This window comes from Pelodiscus sinensis, chromosome 22, assembly GCF_052426305.1.
Source record: "Pelodiscus sinensis isolate ZL-2025 chromosome 22, ASM5242630v1, whole genome shotgun sequence".
NCBI classification, from domain to species: Eukaryota; Metazoa; Chordata; order Testudines; family Trionychidae; genus Pelodiscus; species Pelodiscus sinensis.
The window spans coordinates 15,343,992-15,361,767 of record NC_143073.1 but is presented as its reverse complement, the minus strand read 5'-3'; the positions used below and the strand labels follow the sequence as shown (position 1 = coordinate 15,361,767).

The 17,776-nt window shown below is 56.9% G+C and overlaps 2 protein-coding genes across 5 annotated transcripts in view; both read left to right on the top strand.

The window, feature by feature from the left end:
• LOC102454093 (uncharacterized) overlaps positions 1-6,855 on the top strand; it is a 32,077-nt gene extending 25,222 nt beyond the window's left edge. Inside the window, exons 9-14 of the mRNA XM_075908294.2 lie at positions 2,335-2,703; positions 3,589-3,688; positions 4,844-4,891; positions 5,146-5,264; positions 5,601-5,742; positions 5,935-6,855. Coding sequence (XP_075764409.2) covers positions 2,335-2,703; positions 3,589-3,688; positions 4,844-4,891; positions 5,146-5,264; positions 5,601-5,742; positions 5,935-6,044 — 888 coding nt within the window. The 3' untranslated portion in view covers positions 6,045-6,855. The remainder of the gene's footprint in view (positions 1-2,334; positions 2,704-3,588; positions 3,689-4,843; positions 4,892-5,145; positions 5,265-5,600; positions 5,743-5,934) is intronic.
• Positions 6,856-7,064: 209 nt separating this feature from the next.
• WRAP53 (WD repeat containing antisense to TP53) lies at positions 7,065-12,985 on the top strand. 4 transcript variants are annotated; one of them, XM_006112141.5, is made up of 11 exons: positions 7,065-7,189; positions 7,844-8,161; positions 8,440-8,538; positions 8,957-9,065; positions 9,515-9,603; positions 9,823-9,913; positions 10,030-10,162; positions 11,087-11,295; positions 11,684-11,787; positions 12,357-12,500; positions 12,605-12,985. In XM_006112141.5, the coding sequence occupies exons 2-11, from the start codon at positions 7,956-7,958 to the stop codon at positions 12,795-12,797; spliced, it is 1,377 nt and encodes a 458-aa protein (XP_006112203.1). In that variant the 5' UTR covers positions 7,065-7,189; positions 7,844-7,955; the 3' UTR covers positions 12,798-12,985. The 4 variants fall into 4 exon arrangements, with proteins under 4 accessions (XP_006112203.1, XP_006112205.1, XP_006112204.1 ...); XM_006112143.5 differs by having other exon boundaries at positions 7,129-7,272; XM_006112142.5 differs by lacking the exon at positions 7,065-7,189 and adding an exon at positions 7,369-7,644.
• Positions 12,986-17,776: the final 4,791 nt, after the last annotated feature.

Sequence of the window (17,776 nt, the reverse complement as noted above, 5' to 3'; positions counted from 1 at the left end):
TTAAAATGAAGTTTGATAAACCAACATGAGGAAGTTAAAACACTTAATCTGTTTCATAATTTAAATTAAACCGTTCTCCCTAGCTGCAACTGGTTCAGAAAATATGGTCACCATATCCAGCCTGTCCTTGCCTCCCCTCCTCCCCCGGCACACAGATCAGTCAGTAAGTTAAATATTGGTACGCCACTTCCGAAAGACTGCTGACCCCTGCACTCAAAGGTAAGATCTTCATCTTTATTAATGAAGCTGCTGTAAGTAGGACTATCATTGACTTTAAAAAGTATCACTGGCACTCGGACCCATACGTAGAGGTGAATAAGTCAAATCTCAGCACTCCACCTCTGAGAGGTTGCTGACCCCTGGTCTACGCAGTGGGAGGCCATCTGTCAAGCAATGAATTGAAACCAGCCATGAATCAGTTTGTCCCAAGGTGACAACCTAGTACAAGGAGAGTGGAATCCAAGTCACCTGGATTCATGGCCAGCTACCCAACAGGGCAGCTTACAAAGACAGATAGCTGCTGGCAAGCGCTGCCCAGAGGGAGGCAGAATTCTAGATGACAGGTGCTGGGAGAACAGGAAGCTGAGGGAGGAGGCAGCAGACCCCACAGAAATGTGGAGGAACATATTGTAGGTGTGGCTTTTCTTTTGAAAGCCTTCGTGCAGGACTTACTAGACCAGAGGCCAAAAGGGGGGAACACTGAGGCAGAGTTACATTTGGCTAGTAGTGGGTGGCACCGGGCAGGTATGCTGACAAACATGGTTCATTCAGCGGATTACACGGCATGAAGCTGGCCAGCCCTCCCCGCACATCCTCTACCATCAATTCACCCCATGACATACACCCCCTTGTGACCTGCCTTGCTCTGCCAGGCCTCAGCTCCCCATCCTGCCTTGGTCAATCACCCTTCTGCTGCCCTAGCCCCACCAGGGCTCCTCGCTTCTAACCTGTGGAGTGAAGGCCATCAGGATGTGATTGATCAGTCTGCCAGAGCAGTAGCCGCGTGGGTGGCTGGGTCAGGAAGCAGGTGTTTATCTTGTGTTCTCACTAGAACAAACCGATTGTCACAGAGTTCAGTTCCTGAGAAAAACTGTTCAGGCTTTCTCAACAGCTGCCCCACCCCAGAAGTGGCTGCCTTTCAATGCCAGGTGAGGGGCCCCCGTGTAACAAGCTGCATGAGTGTTTTGAGGAGCACTGGCAGATGTGGGGTAGAGGGAGCACCAGTGCAGGAATAGCAGCGGGGGCTGGGAGCCAGTTCTCTCCCTGATTCTGGGAGGTGAGTGGGGGCTGGTGGGTTAGAGCAGAGGGGCTGAGAGCCAGGACTCCTGGGTTCTATTCCATTCCTGGGAGGGAGGAGACCATTTCCCAGCTGTTGCCAAAACCCAGTCAGCCAAGTGCATTCATCCTTCCTATACATATACAAATAAAGGCAAGAACTTGGACGGGGGGGGAGGGGTATGGAAATCAAGGGGTGACTTTGATCTTGGGGGTCAATGGCAAGAAGGGTGGGGCCAGATAGTTGGGGAGGAGTTTGGGGGTTCCCTGAAAATGTGGGGTGAATTCAGAAGGAGGGCAGAGCCTTCGGGTTACCCCTAGAGAGGGAGAAGTTTGGAGAGAGATTTGGGGGGACTGAGAGGGGCCAAGGGGAAGGGAAAGATTTGGGAGTGTAGAGTTTGAGGGCAACTCAAACAGGGATTAAGATTTTGGTGGGATTCTTGGGGGTGCATGTAAAAATGCAGGGTGTGAGCTTGGAGTAAACCCACAGAGATCCGTTTGACAATCAGTTTGACAATCTCCCCCTCACTGGGGTCTAGCAGCGCCTGGCTGGCAGACGGATACAGCTGGAAGTCCTGGGCATCAGCCTGTTTCCTGCCCCACGCCCTCTTCCCCATATCCCCTTACGCAAGAGCAGAACGCCAGCACCCGCCACCAGCCAGACACAGCCAGGGGCTCACCAGCCATCCCTGAACTCACAGGGCCCCACCGGCGTGGGACAACGGCAGCACCCCCAGATGCCAGCCACACTCCTCTGCCAACCCAGACCTTGATGGTGGGGGGCAGGTTTGGGGCGTAGGAGAGCTGGCTGGGTGGCTTTGAGAAGAGTCGGGAAGGTTTTTGGAGGAACCTGGGCAGGAAGTTGGGGAAGGTGGGCGCTAGGAGTGAGATTTGAAGGGGGTGTCTGGAGAGGGAGAAAAGGGAGTAACTAGGGAGGGGTGGCAGCTGTGGAAGGGAGGTTTTGAGAGTGTCTGGACAGGAACTTGAAAACTTGGGGCTGCAGCTAGGACAGAGGTGGGGGGGGCTCTGGATGTGGAATTTTTGGGGGCACCAGGGTAGAATGTAAAGAGATTCAGGGGAAAGCCATTAGAAAACGGGTGGGAGCTCTGGCAAGGAAATTTGGGGGTAGCTGCAGAGGGATTTTGGGGAGCAGCTACTGCAGGGTACTCTGGGAGTGCGCTTAGGAAGATCAGGTGGGGGGCTACACCGGGGAGGCAACTCTCACCCCCCATGGCTGGAGCCTCAGGGTGGCAGGTTCTGGGGGCGCTGTGGCTGGGAGGAGGTGCAGCCCTGGGGGTGCTAGCCTGTCTCATGGCCCTCACAGTGCAGCAGGCCAGCCTTGGGGCCCTGCGGGGGGAGCTGGCCCGGCTGCGGGGGGAGCTGGCGGCTGCCAGGAGAGGAGAGACCCAATCCCCAGAAGTGACTCAGGTGAGGACCCCCCCCCCCGATTCACAGGGGGCCCTATGAGAGCAAGGGAGTCAAGTGGTTACATGGGGGGGGAGGACTCCTGGATTCTCTCCCCGGCTCTGGGAGAGGAGTGGGGGCTGCTGGTTAGAGGGGGGGTTGGGTGCCAGGACTGGGTTCTCTCCCCGGCCCTAGGAGGGGGCATCTTACCAGGGAAAATCCGAGGCGCTGCTTTGCTTTCGCTCTCCCCTTATTCTCCACGAGGGAAGACCCCAGAAGGGTTAAAAAACTGAGGGTCCCCCCCCCCATTGGGGTGGGCGCGGGGCTGGGGACATGCGAAGCCGCAAACGCAAAGCCCGGACCGATCGTTAGCGCGGGCGGAGGAGGAGGAAACGACCCACAGCTCTGGGAAACCCCGCAAGGGGGAGGGGAAGGCTCCCAGCCCCCACTCCTGTCCACGATCTGCTGAGAGAACTCAGGCGCCCTGGCTCCCCGCCCACCCTCTGCTAAGATCAACCGGCCCCCACCGCCTCCCAGAGCCGGGGAGGGAACCCAGGCCGCCCCCCGGGCCCCTGCACATTGTGTAACTGCCCTGCAGGTCTGGGTAATCTTTACAGAGCTGAAAAGCGGCCTCGCTTCCTTAGTTCCACTTCCAACGAGCATTGCCCAGCTACACCCACATCCGGGAGGGGCGTGGGGACAGCTGGAGCAGGAGGGCTGGGAGCCAGGACTCCCGGGTGCTCTGCTCGGGTCGGGGAAGGGAGTGGGGGCTGGTGGGTTAGAGCAGGAGGGCTGGGTGCCAGGACTCCTGTGGGTTCTCTCCACAGCTCTGGGAAGGGAGTGGCGTGTAGGAGTTAGAGCAATAGCTCTGTTCCGGGGTTAACCCTCTCCTGTCCGTCGTTCTTTCAGGAGTCCGGGGAGCCAGGCCTGCTCCTGGGGACCCTGTTGCGGCAAAGAGGGAAGAGGTTCTCCGAGAACTCAAGGGACCAGGACCAGCGACAGCCACATAGTCAGTGTCTGGGGCTGGCGGGAGGCAAGAGGGAGAAAGGGACAAGGGGCTGCAGCTGTCAATCTATGTGTGTGTGTCCTCCTCTCCCTGGCTGTGTCTACATTGGCATCCCTTTCCGGAAAAGGGATGCTAATGAGACACTTTGGAATTGCAAATCCGCGGGGGATTTAAATATCCCCCGCAGCATTTGCATATACATGGCTGCCGCTTTTTTCTGGCTCAGGGTTTTTGCCGGAGAAAAGCGCCAGTATAGACGCAATTCTCCGGAAAATAAGCCCTTTTCCGGAAGATCCCTTATTCCTACTTTCAAGTACTTTCAAGTAGGAATAAGGGATCCTTTGGAAAAGGGCTTATTTTCCGGAGAATCGCGTCTATACTGGCGCTTTTCTCCGGCAAAAACCCCGAGCCGGAAAAAAGCGGCAGCCGTGTAAATGCAAATGCCGCGGGGGATATTTAAATCCCCCGCGGATTTGCAATTCCGAAGTGTCTCATTAGCATCCCTTTTCCAGAAAGGGATGCCAATGTAGACACAGCCCCTGTGTGCAGAAGATGGGACCCACATAGAGCCTCTCCTCTCTAAGGACCACCATCTCCCATCCAGCCCCTAGGGCAGGGACTGACTGGGGGGGGGGGGGGAGGACGAGAGAATGGAAAGTAACAAACTCAGGGAGGGAAGCACCACATGCTGATCTCACCTCTCTCAATCTGGAGTCATCCCTGATGGCAGAGGTATCAGGCTTGGATTCTGCTTCCAATTCTTGACCTCAGGTCAATTTCTGGTAAGAGCTGTTACCCCCTGCTCCCACAGTGGAACCCCAAGCTGAGATGGTGGCAGAGATGGGATCCCTCACTGATTATCTCTATGAAACTATGGACCTTGCGTGGTGCTGCCTGAGATGCTCTGGGGATAGTCCCTGGCATTGAGGTTGGGCTGTAACCTGGCAGTTCTGGGGACACCAGACTTCAAGCCCTTTGGCTCACACTGCTTGGTGTGAGCAGTGGGATCAAGTGCCACCTGGTAGGGCTGTTTAAGTTCCCAGTGGCAGATCCAGGCTTTGGCAGCCTAGGGTAAAGGAGAGCAGACAGAGAGGAAGGGCAGGTTATGGGGAGGGAAATTGGCAAGTCACAGTCTCTCTCTCTCCAACTTATCCCCAGGGAAACGATCGGTTCTGCATCTGGCCCCCAGCCACTGCTCCACCAATGGTGAGTCAACAACCCCCTCAACACCCTACCACAGTACCCTCCTTCTATGGGTGACCCACACTGAAAATCAAGACTCCTGGGTTCTCTCCCTGGCTCTGGGAGAGGTGTAGGGGCTGGTGGGTTAGAGCAGGAGGGAGCTGGGAGCCAGCACTCCTAGGTTTTCTCCTGTCCCAGGAGGGGAGCTGGCTCCAACAGGGTAGATCAGGAGGAGCTGGGAGCAAAGGGGCACTAACAGCCTCCCATCTGCTTTGCAGACGAAGGGGACATGACTGAGATCTGGTGGCAGCCTTTCCTGCAGCAGGGCCAGGCACTGGAAATCAGTGGCCCAGACATCACTGTGAAGAAGACGGGTTTGTACCTCATCTACAGCCAGGTAAAAGCCCCCTGCTATGGGGGACAGCCCCAAACCCCATTGCCCACCCCTGAGCCAGCAATCCCTACCTTGGGACTGGATGGGAGCCAGCACCACCTAGAGGGAATAGGCCCTGTACTCCATTGCCCACCCCGTGGGCCAGCCAATCCTTGCCTTGGGGCTGGATGGGCGCCAGCATCACCTAGAGGGGACAGGCCCCATGCCCCATTGCCTGCTCCCCTGAGCCAGCCATTTCCTGCCCTGGTGTCAGATGGGAACTGGCACCCCCCTGAGGTGACAAGTCCCCTGCCCCATTCCCCAGTGACAGCCAATCCAATCCTCTCCCCTGCCCCCCAGGTGCTGTTCCATGACCCTACATTCACCATGGGGCAGGTGCTGTGGCGGGCACCACTCGGAGGCCCGGGGCAGATCCTGCTGCGCTGTGTGCAGAGCATGCCCCGTGAGCTGGAGCAAGCCTACAACAGTTGTTACAGCGCAGGTGAGGGAATCTTGGCATTGGGAGGCAGGCTCCAGCTATTGGGGGTGCAGGGCAAGGACCACTGGGGGGGGGGGCAAGTGGGAAAAAGGGAGAAGCAGCCACTGGGGGAGTGATTTACAGGGAATGGGGAGATCTGTCCCTGAGCAGGTTGGGAGGTGGGCTCTCCACACACATCCCATAATGTCCCCCCAGGTGTTTTCCAACTCCAGCGCGGAGACCGACTAAGCCTTCGCATCCCTCGAGCCAATGCATCCCTGGACCTTAGCCCCCATGGGACCTTCCTGGGCCTATTCCGCCTGTAGGGCCCACCCATGAGACCCAGGCATCCAGAGAGCTGCAGAGGGATTTGGCCAGGATGGGCAGAACTTAGACACTGGTGTCCAGGGAGCTGCAGAGGAATTCAGCCACCAGAGATTCAGGAGCCAAACCTCCCATCAGGAGTGTGTGAAAGGGGTTCATCACCAGAGGGCAGCAGAACTCCACCCTGGCCAACAGGGGCCGCTGACAAGCACACCTGCCCTGAAACAAACCAATACAACTAAGGAAACTCCAGGCAAAAAAAAACTTTGTGAAGGTTGCAAATGGAGTTTGCATCATGGAGGCCTTTGAACAATCCTGGCAACGGTGGGGCTGGAGGCCAGAACTTCTGGGACCTGAGAAGGGAGTGGGGACTAGAAGTGGGGCAGGGGAGGAGGGAGGCTTGGAGCCAGGACTCCTGGGTTCTCATCTGGCTTTTGTACAAAATCCAAGGCCACAGAGATGCCTGGCAGCCACATGGGTACAGCACAAACAGTGCTAGCCCAGGTGGCTTGACCAGCCTGGAAGGAAGCCAGGCATCTGGGAAGTAGCTGAGGAACTGGGCTGGTTTGTAAGAAAGGGACCCAGGCATCTGGGGAGCTGCTGAGGGACTCAGGCATCCTGAGGGAAAGGATCCAGGCAGCTGTGGAGGGACTCAGCCGGCCTGGGAGAAAGGGACTCAAGCATCCGGAGAGCTGCAGTGGCACCTTAGAAGATCCCCCCACCCCCACTGTTACAGTCCCAGGTTGGAGCTGGGACTGGGGGGCTCTCTCCTGTTGGCTTGTTACCTGCTAATAAAACAATTATTGCACGTTACCAATGTCTCCCCCCAAAGGGGATGCTGCATGGCCCCCAGGCCTGTGTCCCCCGCGCCAACCACCCTCCCTCCCCAGCCAAGCCCCCGCACGCCCAGATCCAGCTGCCCCGCAGTCCGGATAGACACACCCCAGCCGCCCTCCACCTCCATTGGGCCACATACGGGGCTCGGCTCAGGGGCTGAGATCTCGCGGGATTTCAGTGGGGGGCGTGGGAGCTAATGGTTCGGATCCTGTAGCGTTTCCGGGCACCTCTCGCGAGATGTGTGCGAGGGGGCGGGGTCTCCTGCTACTATGGCCGCCGTCAGCCCTTGAGCTTCTGGTGCTGCTGGGAGGTAACGGCGGAGCCCCGAAGATAGTGTGTTCTTCCACGCCCTCCCGCAAAGAGTGGACTATTCCACCTCCCTCCGCCCCAGGAGTGAGTGGGCTGTTCCATCCTCCTCCCTCCCGCCCGAGGAAGAATGGGCTCTTTCACCCTCCCCCTCCCTAAGGGAGTGGGCTCTTCCAGACGTCCCCGGGAAAAAGTGGACCTTCCCGCGGGGCCTCCGTATGGGAAAGATTGGGCTCTTCCACCAACCCATTTCCCCTAGTCCCACGAAATAGCTGGACTCTTCCATCCTCCTCACCCCAGGACAAAGTGTACTCTTCCACCTATCCTTCCCTCCACCGGAGAGAGTGGGCTATTCCACCCCCCCCCCCCGAGAATAGTTTCTTCCATGCATTCCGCGCTCCCCTAGACAGTGGGTTCTTCCATCCAGCCATTCCTCTCCCCTCCCCCGTCCCATCGTGGGTAAGAGCCGGGAACTTGGAGACACCTGGTCTTGGAGGCGGGGCTGGGAGCCAGGACTCAAAGGTTCGCTCCCCAACTCTGGGAGGGGAGTGGGGGCTGGTGGTTGGAGCAGGGGGGTTGGGAGCCAGGACAGCTGGGTTCTTTCCCAGGCTCTGGCAGTTGCTCTGCACCATTAACTCTTTCTCGCCTGGCTCTGCAGGTGCCCGTCCTGCGCTCTGGGAATGACTGACTCCCCAGGCACCCTTGGCAGCTCCAGCTGGAGCCAGAAGACGGACATCCCTGAGCGCTCTGCCAGCTGAACCCTCTGTGCTATGGAGCCGGGCATGCCCGGTGATACTGTGGATGACCCCACTGGAGGGGACCCCGGGTCCCAAGCGTTGCCTGCCAAGCTGGCCAGGCAGAACAGCTCCCCCCCAGTATCTGCGCCAGAGCGGGTGCAGAGTGAGGGGCCGGCAGAGGACGGGGATGAAGCGGTGGAGGATGGAGGGCAAGAAGCGGCATGGGAAGACGAGGGCTAGTAAGGACCTGGTGACAAGTGGGGCCCCACACATACAGCTGCTGATCTTGGATCTCAGCGGCACGGGGAGCATCTGGTTCTGATTGTGGGGGCTGAGCTGGGGAGGGGTGTTTTGAGCTGCTGTGTGAACCAGAGACTAGCTCATTAAAACTGGGGGTAAGGGCTGGGAGCCAGGACGTCTGGGTTCTGGCTCTGAGGGCAGTGGGAGCTGCTTGAGTTAGAGCAGGTGTCCTGGGCTTCCTTTGTACCAGTGTCTTCCTCTCTTTTCCCCCTCCCAGCCTTCCAGGCTATGAGTTCTTGGCTCCCCCCAAGCTGTTGACAGGCGCTTGGGGCGAATACAGCCAGGTGCCAGAGAACTTCCTGAAGGGCTGCAAGTGGTAGGTGGCTGGGCTGGGGCCTGGGGAAGGGTAGATATCTGTGGACTCTGCCCTGGGATTGGAGGCCCCTGGAGGGCTGTGGGTGGCATAGCACCCCCTCGTGGAAATAGGCTACTCTCAGTGCAGCACAGAGCCCCAAAATTGTTTCCTCTAACTCCCTGGACTGGGACCCCCTTGTGTTGGTTGCTGGGCAGGGCTGAGGGCTTCCCACAATGGGATGGGTGCTGCTCATACCCTCAGTACAGAAGAGTGAGTGGGGAAACTGAGGCACAGGGAATTTCTAGCCGAGCATTGGGCAGGGACTAGAGGCTGGTGGGTTAGAGCAGTGGGGGCTGGGATCCAGGACTTCTGGGTTTTCTCCCCAGCTCTAGGGCAGAGGGGTCACCCTGATGGCCTGGCTCTGCCTTCCTCTCTCCAGGGCCCCAGATGGCTCCTGTCTCCTGACCAACAGCGCTGATCACACCCTGCGCATTTACAACCTGCCCGTGGAGCTGTACGGCCCGGAGTGGGGGGACGTGGCTGAGATGGTAGGAGGGAGGGGCACTGCTGGGGAGTGGGGCAGGAGGAGCTTGTCGAGGGAGAGTTGCTCCCTGTGGGGGTGGGATTGTGCTGGTTCCATGGGTGTGTGGGTGGGGGACAGCCTCTAAATGGAGGGCCCCCCGCCATAGCTGTCCTGGCAGGCAGGATGGGGCTAGTCAGCTGGTAAAGGGGCTGGGGTGTTCCCCCAAATTGTAGTCTGCTCGTGGCTTACATGTCTGAAGAATTAAAATCTCTTGCTCCCCCACCAGCCTGAATTCCCCTCCCAGAGATAAGAAGAGAACCCATGAGTCCTGGCTCCCAGCCCCCTGCTCTAACCACTAGTCCTCACTCCCCAGAACCAGGAGTTCTGGCTCTGTTTGTTCTCTCTTGCCCCACCATGCCGTGATGCACCTTTTGCTGCCTGACTGTCCATATCTGTGTGTCTGTCTCCTCCCAGAGTCCTGTGCTGCGAATGGCTGAGGGAGACACCGTTTATGACTATTGCTGGTTCCCGCTGATGAGCTCTGCGGATCCCCCCACCTGCTTGTAAATGCTGCAGCCTGCAAAGGGCGTCCCCTACTGACGGGCTGTCTACCCCACTGCACTGAGAGAGAGTGCAAGCCTTTCTCATCAGGCCCTGGGCAGGGACTGTCTGGCCCAAGGGGGCGGGGAATGGGACATGTGGCCTGTCCACACTCTGGAGCGCTGGCTCCACCATTGTCCCCCTGTCCTGCACACTCATGTTTCCCGCTTGTGATCCTGCAGCTTTGCCAGCAGCAGCCGAGACAACCCCATCCATGTGTGGGACGCTTTCCATGGGGAACTGCGGGCCACGTTCCGCTGCTACAACCACCTGGTGGGTACAGAGCCTGGTTCCCATTTCCTGTGCTCTAACTACTAGGCCTCAACCCCTCCCGGAGCCAAGGTAGAACTCAGGAGTCCTGACACCTCTCTCTGTGCATCTGTCCCCAGGATGAGCTAACAGCCGCTCACTCTCTGTGCTTCACCCCCGACGGCTCCCAGCTGTTCTGTGGGTTTGACAAGGCTGTGCGGGTGTTCGACACGGAGCGCCCGGGGCGCATGTGCGAGAGCCGTCCAACATTTGGTGAGCGTGTCCCCTGGCACCGCACCTACTGATGGCACGTCAGTGCTGGCTTTGTAACATGTCATTAGGCTTCAGTGTTAATGGCGGGGCAGGAGAGGCCTGTAGAGATCAAGGGAGGGATGATGCTGCAGCTTTTGAACAGAAATGGGGAATTGTTCTTGGTCATCGTTGTTAGGTGCCAATACGTTGTCATCACTTTGAATCATAGTAACTTGGATGTGTGTGTGAGGGGATGAATGGAGGCTCTACGTGAGCTGTCTGCCACAGTGAAATAAATCTTCCAAAATGTCATTGGTAGGCTTCAGAGTTAACAGACCTCAAGACTTACTTTAGGAAGAGGATTTGTGGGGGTGGAATATGTGTTGACTGCTGCAGCTCCCCTTCTTCCAGTGCAATAGCCATTAGGCATATCCCTGTTATCGGTAAGTTCCCCACGTAATGGGCTGCCAAGATTTGAAGCAGCGGTTTCAGGTCAGGAGAGGCTGAAGGGAATGTAGGAATGACTTCCTCCTTTCTGTGGTGAAATAGAGATCTGGCATTTTGCTGTCATTGAGATCAAGAGGCAATACACTATTGAGGTTCAGGCAGACAGGGTAAATGAAGGGAGTGGGGCGTAATAGGTCATTCCCAGTTCCCACCACGTTGAAATAGGGAGCTGGCATCTCATTGTTAGGGTCCAGAATTAACATATGGCTCAGGTGATCAGGGTACATGAAGGGGCTGTGCTGGCTCAGACGCAGACACAGCTCTACTCCCATCATGGTGACATAAGGCCACCACTGCATGGACATTTGGAAAAACTGACCGTCACTAAGTTCCAGAGTCAATGGCTCGGTGCTGAGCAGAAGAGGTGGGAAAGCTGTTCTAGGGGTGCCTGTTGGTTTTAAACTATTCAGTTTTCTGTCCCTTCTATCCCTCGTACAGCCAAGAAACAGGGGCAAAGTGGTATCATCTCCTGCATCGCCTTCAGCCCAACCCAACCCCTCTATGCTTGCGCCTCCTACTCCCGGACGGTGGGGCTGTACTCACGGGCCGAGGGTGTGCTGCTGGCTATGCTGCAGGGCCACCGGGGTGGTGTTACTCACACCCTCTTCTCACCTGATGGCACCTGCCTCTTCACTGGTGGGCGCAAGGTAGGCAGGGCTGGAGGGCAAGGACTGAGAAGTGATGGAGCCTTGGTTGGGCAGGATTGCTGAGTGCAGAGTTTGTCACACTTGGGGTGGGGGTGAATCAGGAGTCTGCTGGGGACCGAGCCTGTGGATTCTAGGGCAGAGGCTTGGGGGCCTGGGAGTGGAGCCTAAAGGAGCTGGGGGTGGGAATCAGCAGCCGGAGGCAGAGCCTTGGCATTCTGCTGTTCTGGGGCCCAATTTGCATCAGTGGGGGTGAGGTCTGGGTCCCTGGAATGCCTCCAGTAGTAGAGCCTGGCAGGGCTGGGAGGCTGTTGCGGGTGGAGCTTGGGATGAGTGTCAGGGTTCTCTAATGGACTATGCCAGGTTCACGGCCACCCCATTGCCCTCACAGGACCCCAAGATCCTCTGCTGGGACCTGCGGCAACCTGACCGGGTGCTGTTCTCCATGCAGCGCATGGTGGCCACCAACCAGCGCCTTTACTTCGACCTAGAGCCGTGAGTGTCCCCCACCCACCTGGCAGATGCCCTCCGCTTGTGGGGCCAGGGAAACACCTGTTCCCGCCCCGACATTTCTGCTCACGGGCTGCAGGCCAGGACTCCTGAGTTCTCCCCCTGGCTTTGGGAGAGAGGTGGAGTCTAGTGGTTAGAGCTGGAGGGAGGCAGGGAGGGGGCTGGAAGCCAGGACTCCTGGGCTCTATCCCCGGCTCTGACACACATTCAGTATAATCAAAGGCAAGTCACTTTTTGGCTCGGTGCCTCAATTTCCCCACCTGTAGAGGAGGGATAATGCTCCTTCCTTTGTGGGGCAGGTAGTGTCACTTGCCATGGGGCTGAGCAGTGCCTGGCACAATGTGTCCATTCCTCCCTTGGCATGGGGTGGCTTGCTGCTACTATAATGCCCCAAATAATGCCCCTTCAGATAGACATTGGGGGCCTGGAAGGGAACCTGGTGTCCTGTCTCCCAGCTGGCAGTGGGGTGTGAAGCCCAAGGGCCTTTCGGAGTCATAAATTCCACCCCATCCTCCCGGCTACAGCCTCTCAATTGGGTGTCCTCCTCCCCACAGGAGTGGCCGCTTCCTGGTGAGTGGAACCACGGAGGGTCTGGTCTCTGTTTGGGACACAGCTCAGCCCCCCACTGGAGACATGGAGCCAGTACTGGAACCTGCACTTCAGTTCCAGGCCCTGCAGGACTGCGTAAATGGGATCAGGTACCATGGATGGGGAGCCCAGATGCCTGGGTTCTCTCCCTGGCTCTGAGATGGGAGTGTAGGGGCTGCTGCGCCCTCTTGACCCTGTCTCCCCTCTGTTCCAGCCTGCACCCCAGCCTGCCCATGTTGGCCAGTGCCTCCGGCCAGCGTGAGTTCCTGGAGCCGTGGGACAGCAGCGAGGAGGACGAAGGAGGAGGATCTGGGCACCCGCAGCGCCCAGCTGGGGGCCAGAACTGCTTGCAGCTATGGTGGTGCGGGGAGAGCGGGGGGCACGATCCAGCCCCTCCTGCTGTGTGATGCTGCAGACCCAGGGGCACGGCCTTTGTGGGAGGTCAGGGAAGGGCAGCTGAGGGCTGGTTTTGAGTTTTGCGGGCTGCTGAGCTATGGAGAATTGGGGTGGATGCTGCTTGAGGAAGAGGTTCTGTACATGTGCACTCAGTTTTGTATCAACTTGTTGTTGGGAGCCATAAAACTTTTTTATTGTCTTACTTTGTGCCGGCTTATGTTTGCGGGGGAGAGTGGGGCCCAACCTGCCAGCATGGGCAGTTTTGACTGGATCTGTCCCTGGATCCTATTTGTAGGGTTGCTTTCCCAGCTACCTCCTCTGCTATCTCTATTTCCTGCCAGGGCAATGGTTCTGATCTGGCCGGCTCGGGGGGCAGGGAAGGAGACATGGGGCCTTCCCACTATAGGGCTGTCTTTGTGCCCTCTGGTGTGGGTTGTGGCAGAGTGCTCTAACCACTAGCCCTTCCTCTGGGGGGCTACATTGCCCCTTTTATGTTCGTATGAGGGAGGATAGGTTTATCAGTGACTATTAGGATGGGTAGGACTGGTGTCTGTCCCTAGCCTTACCTGTTCTGTTCATTCCCTCTGGGGCACCTGACACTGGGCTAGATGGACCTTTGATCTGACCCAGTCCAGCTGTTCTTATGTTTATGTCCCTTGATTTCTTCCCTTCTGGTAGGCCCTACCGTAACAAACAGGATTGTACTGTCATGTGTAAGACCCTATCACAGGGGTGAGGGCCTTTTTTGGGTCAGGGCCACTGACCCACAGAAAAAATCAGTCGGGGGCTGCACACAAGTGAGAAACAAAAAAAAACAAAACCCCACCCCTCACCAGTGCTGGGGGAAACCCCGAGCCTCAGGGTCCTGATCCTGGCAAGCCAGGAGTTGCATCTGACACCTAGACCTTAGGTTCCCCACCCCTGCCCTATCATAATGTGGATGCAGGTGGCAGAGTTTCCCTCAGTGCACTGGAGGTTGGTCCTGGCAGAAACGACCAGGGTCAGAGACTTCCTAGACTATGATTGGGGGGATGACGACTGGGTGGATCCTCGAGTGCTCAGCACATGGGGCTCTCCATCCTCCAAACCCCCTGCGTATGCACCAGGAGGTGAAGGCTACGATGTTGCAACCTACTCTCAGTTTCCTACAACGAGTCCTATGGGAGAGTAGGCCCCGCGCCCCCTCCCCACTACAAGCCCTCCGTCCCTTTTTCTTGGGTCCCTCTTCCATGGCCCCCCATCCCAGGACCCCCAGATGGCTGCCTTGAACATCTGTACGTCTGAACCTGGTGCATGCCTATCTTGAATGTGCCAGGTTGCATCCCCTTTCTGGCTTCTCCAGATTCTGTTGTTGAGCTTCTGGCTACACTTTCCCCCACACATTTTCCTTTATGCACACCCCGGCCATGGCCCCGCTTAAGTCGCGAGACCTCCTCGTCAGCCTGGCCCTGGCAGAAGCCGCTATGCACAATACCAGGAGGAGGATGCTGGGTGAGGGGGTGCTCTGTGACTGCTCCCTAGTCTCACAAATCTGGGCAGAGTTCCTCTGGGCAGCGTCCGCTGGCTCCTTGGACAGTTTTGAGGAGCAGTGGGCGCTGTCCGGGGTTCTCTGCTTGGTGTCCCCATCTGGTTCCCTTGTTTTAAACCTCTGACCTACACCCTGGGCCCTGTTTTTCATTATTTGTCCCCTGTAATTAATTGAAAACCGGGTCCAATGGTCACTACCACAGGGCTGGGGGAGGGGCCTTTAGCAGTGGGCAGGCTAGCACCTGCCCACCTCGTTGGATATAAATAATGCCCCATTATAACAACCTCTTCCACCCATCTGAATTGCCCAGCCCACTGGAGCCTGTCCTGTGACAACAGTGTCTCAGGCTATGGGGCCGAGACCCTACAATAACAAACCACCCAAGCAAGCCGGGGCTGTAGGCAATTAAGTGCCTGTTTGAAAAGGAGGACCAAACAGGGCAAAATCTACCCACGCTCCTGAGGCTCCCCTAGAGCTGCAATGAGCTGGGTTCCCAGCCCTGCAACTGGCTCCACTGGTCGTCCCAGTAACAGGGAAAAGTGGACCTGACCCCCCCCTCCCGCAACTGGGCATGTGAAACCTACCCCAGAGCTGCTGTCTGGAGCAGCATGGCTGGTTTGTCTTGGCAGCGGCTGTTCAAACACAGCTGGAGGTGGGTAAATAGCACTTCCTCGCTAATGGGGGGGACAGAGGGAAGGTGCCAGTGGGCCAGGAGTTGGCATAAGTGTCCCTCGAAAGGTCATGGGGGTATGTGAGGCAAGATGCCCAGGATCTCTCCCTTCTTGTGAGACAGGAGTGGGCTCTGATGCATTAGCCGTGGGGAGATAATCAGCTGCCCTGCTCAGAGATGGCAGCAGCTCAGTGCTGGGGGAGGGGTCCCTTTAAGAGCTCACCTTCCCCTTCTTTCCCTCCCCACCTGAGTCTCCTATTTCCAGCAGCATCCGGTTGCCACAGCAACCTCCTCTGATGTCACATAGATGGGATTAGGGGCAACCAGACAGGGCCAGGAGTCACATTCCCCTTTAAAGGGACCGTGCAGCCCTTATTTTTGGGTTCTCTACCTGGCTCTGGGAGGGGACTGGGGGCTGGTGGTAAGAACGGGGGGGGGGAGGGCATTATGACTTTCGTGGGCCCTAGGCACTTTTGCCTTTGTGGGCCCCTTCCTCCATAAAAAAAAATTAAAAATTATTTTTGATATAACTTTAAATACTTCAACATTTTATTTTTTTTCTGTTTTAGGCAAAATTTAATAGATTTTCATGGGCCCTAAAGGTTTCATTTTTTTCTGATGTGAGAAAAAAATTAAAACATTTTCTTCGACCCTAAAAGTTCATTTTTTTCCTTCTGATTTTAAAAGAAATGAAAACATTTTCATGGGCCCCTAAAAGTATCGTGGGCCCTAGGCACTATGCCTAAAGAATAAGTCGGCCCTGGACGGGGGGACCCGCAAGCCAGGACTTCTGGATCAGAATAGAGGTCACACCAATTTTTTTCCCTCATCCTCAGACTACTGGCTCCAGCATGAGGGATTGGGGCCCTGGCTGGAGCTCCTGCCCTCACTGACTGTCAGCCGATCTAAGACCCTGTGGCTGCAAGGAGTGAAATGTCCCATGTGGGGATGCGTCCCCGGCCCCACAGCTCCACAAGTAAAGAGGGCCTCAAGTTCCAGCCATTTGTCCCTAGGTCCCCAAGCAACACACAGATGCAGAACTGCTGGGTATGGGTGGTTATCCAGTGGGGAAACAGAGGAACAACCTGCACAACCAAAGGCTCAACTTTCAATGCTGGGCTAGACAGCAGGAAGATTGGCTCCCAGCCCTCACTGCTCTAACCACCAGCCTCCATTCCCCTCCCAGAGCTAGGGAGAGAACCCAGAAGTCCTGGCTCTAGTGCGTGCCCCCCCACCATGTGACACCCACTCCCATTCTGCTCCAAGAGCTGGGCAGAGAACCCAGGAGTCCTGGCTCTCAGCCTCCCTGCTCTAACCACCAGCCCTCACTGCCCTGCTGGAGTGGAGGTGTCGGGCACATATGGCTGTCAGTTGCCATGAACTCTGGAGGGGCACTTATGTGCTAAAATTTTCCCTGTCTTCTGGGAAACACCTTTGGTATCCCCATCCTCTGCACCCCCCTCCTAGTCTTATCCCTGCCCCCCTCTTCTGACCCATCATCCTGATCTGGGCCAGCGCCAAGAGGGTGGGAACCTGCCGAGAGAGGCCATTGGCTCTGATCCTGGGAGGGGGTGGGATGCTGGACTAGATGGGCCCATCTGGGCTGATACTATGGGTGCATGGGGAAGGAGAAAGCCTCCTCGGTCCAGTCTGCGTTGTCAATAATGTGATTTCTTGGCTGGCCACAGTGTCGCTTGGCAACTGTGTAAACAGAGCTAGCGGCTGGTTGTATTTGTGAGTGCACATGTGTGTGTATGTGTGTAAGCATGCATGCGTGTGTGCATGTGCTGGTCAAAGAGACATATAGGTCTGTCTGTGCCCTGGAATCTCTGTGTTTGCTCTCCCCCACTCCGCCTGTGTCCCCAGAAACCCTGCAATAACAAAGTGACCTCGGCTGTCTGTGTTTTAAAGGCCCTACAATAACAGTGACCACGGCTGGAGTTCAAAGGACCCTACAATAACAAAGACAAAACCATGCAGTGTACTCAAAAGACCTAAAGATCTATTATTGTAGGGCTTCTCTCCACCCCACCAAGCCGTTCCGTTGTTTGGGATGGGGTTGGGGATGATTTTTGTGTTAGACAAATTAACCTTGAAAGTTTGTGGGGGACAGGTGACAGATCTCAGCATTGTTAGGGGGCGGGGGGAGGATACATTGAGGAATCTCCCTCATCACTTACTAGTGTAGGGGCTATGACACATAGCAGCCTGTGATCTCCCATATCTCTCCCCCACCCACTCAGCACTAATAGGATTTAATACCCCCCTTTTTCCTCTCACTTTCAGCAGCTCCGTCAAGTTCCCTCCTGGTGCCTGTCTCTGCTTGCCTCAATCTCACACCTTCGCAGGCTGGATCTGAACTGCGACAAGTTGCCCAGCTCCCCTGGCAGGGGGCATGAATGTGGGTTTTGGGAGAGGCAGGGCTGATGCAGCCGCTTCTCTGGCTAGAGGGTGACACAACTGGGGCAGAAGTGCTGTCCCCTATGGGTGTGGGGCTGGGGGGAGAGGGAGATCCTAACCTTTTGCAGTAGGAGGTGCTGTGGGGAGTGCAGGGCGTTCCCAGTTACCCTGACCCTGGCAGCCAGTGCAGACTGACTGCACCAACCCGACAGGCCACCAGATGGAGCCAGCTGCCTTTGTTTGCATTGGGCAAATACTCCACCCCCATGACCCCTCTTTGTGGGCTATAGCTCCCCCCTTCCCATGGCTCTGATACACAGACTCCCCCCCCCCCCACTAAACCCCTGCCCGTGAGCACCACCCTGCTTGCTGGGGGAGAGCACCCCCTGCAG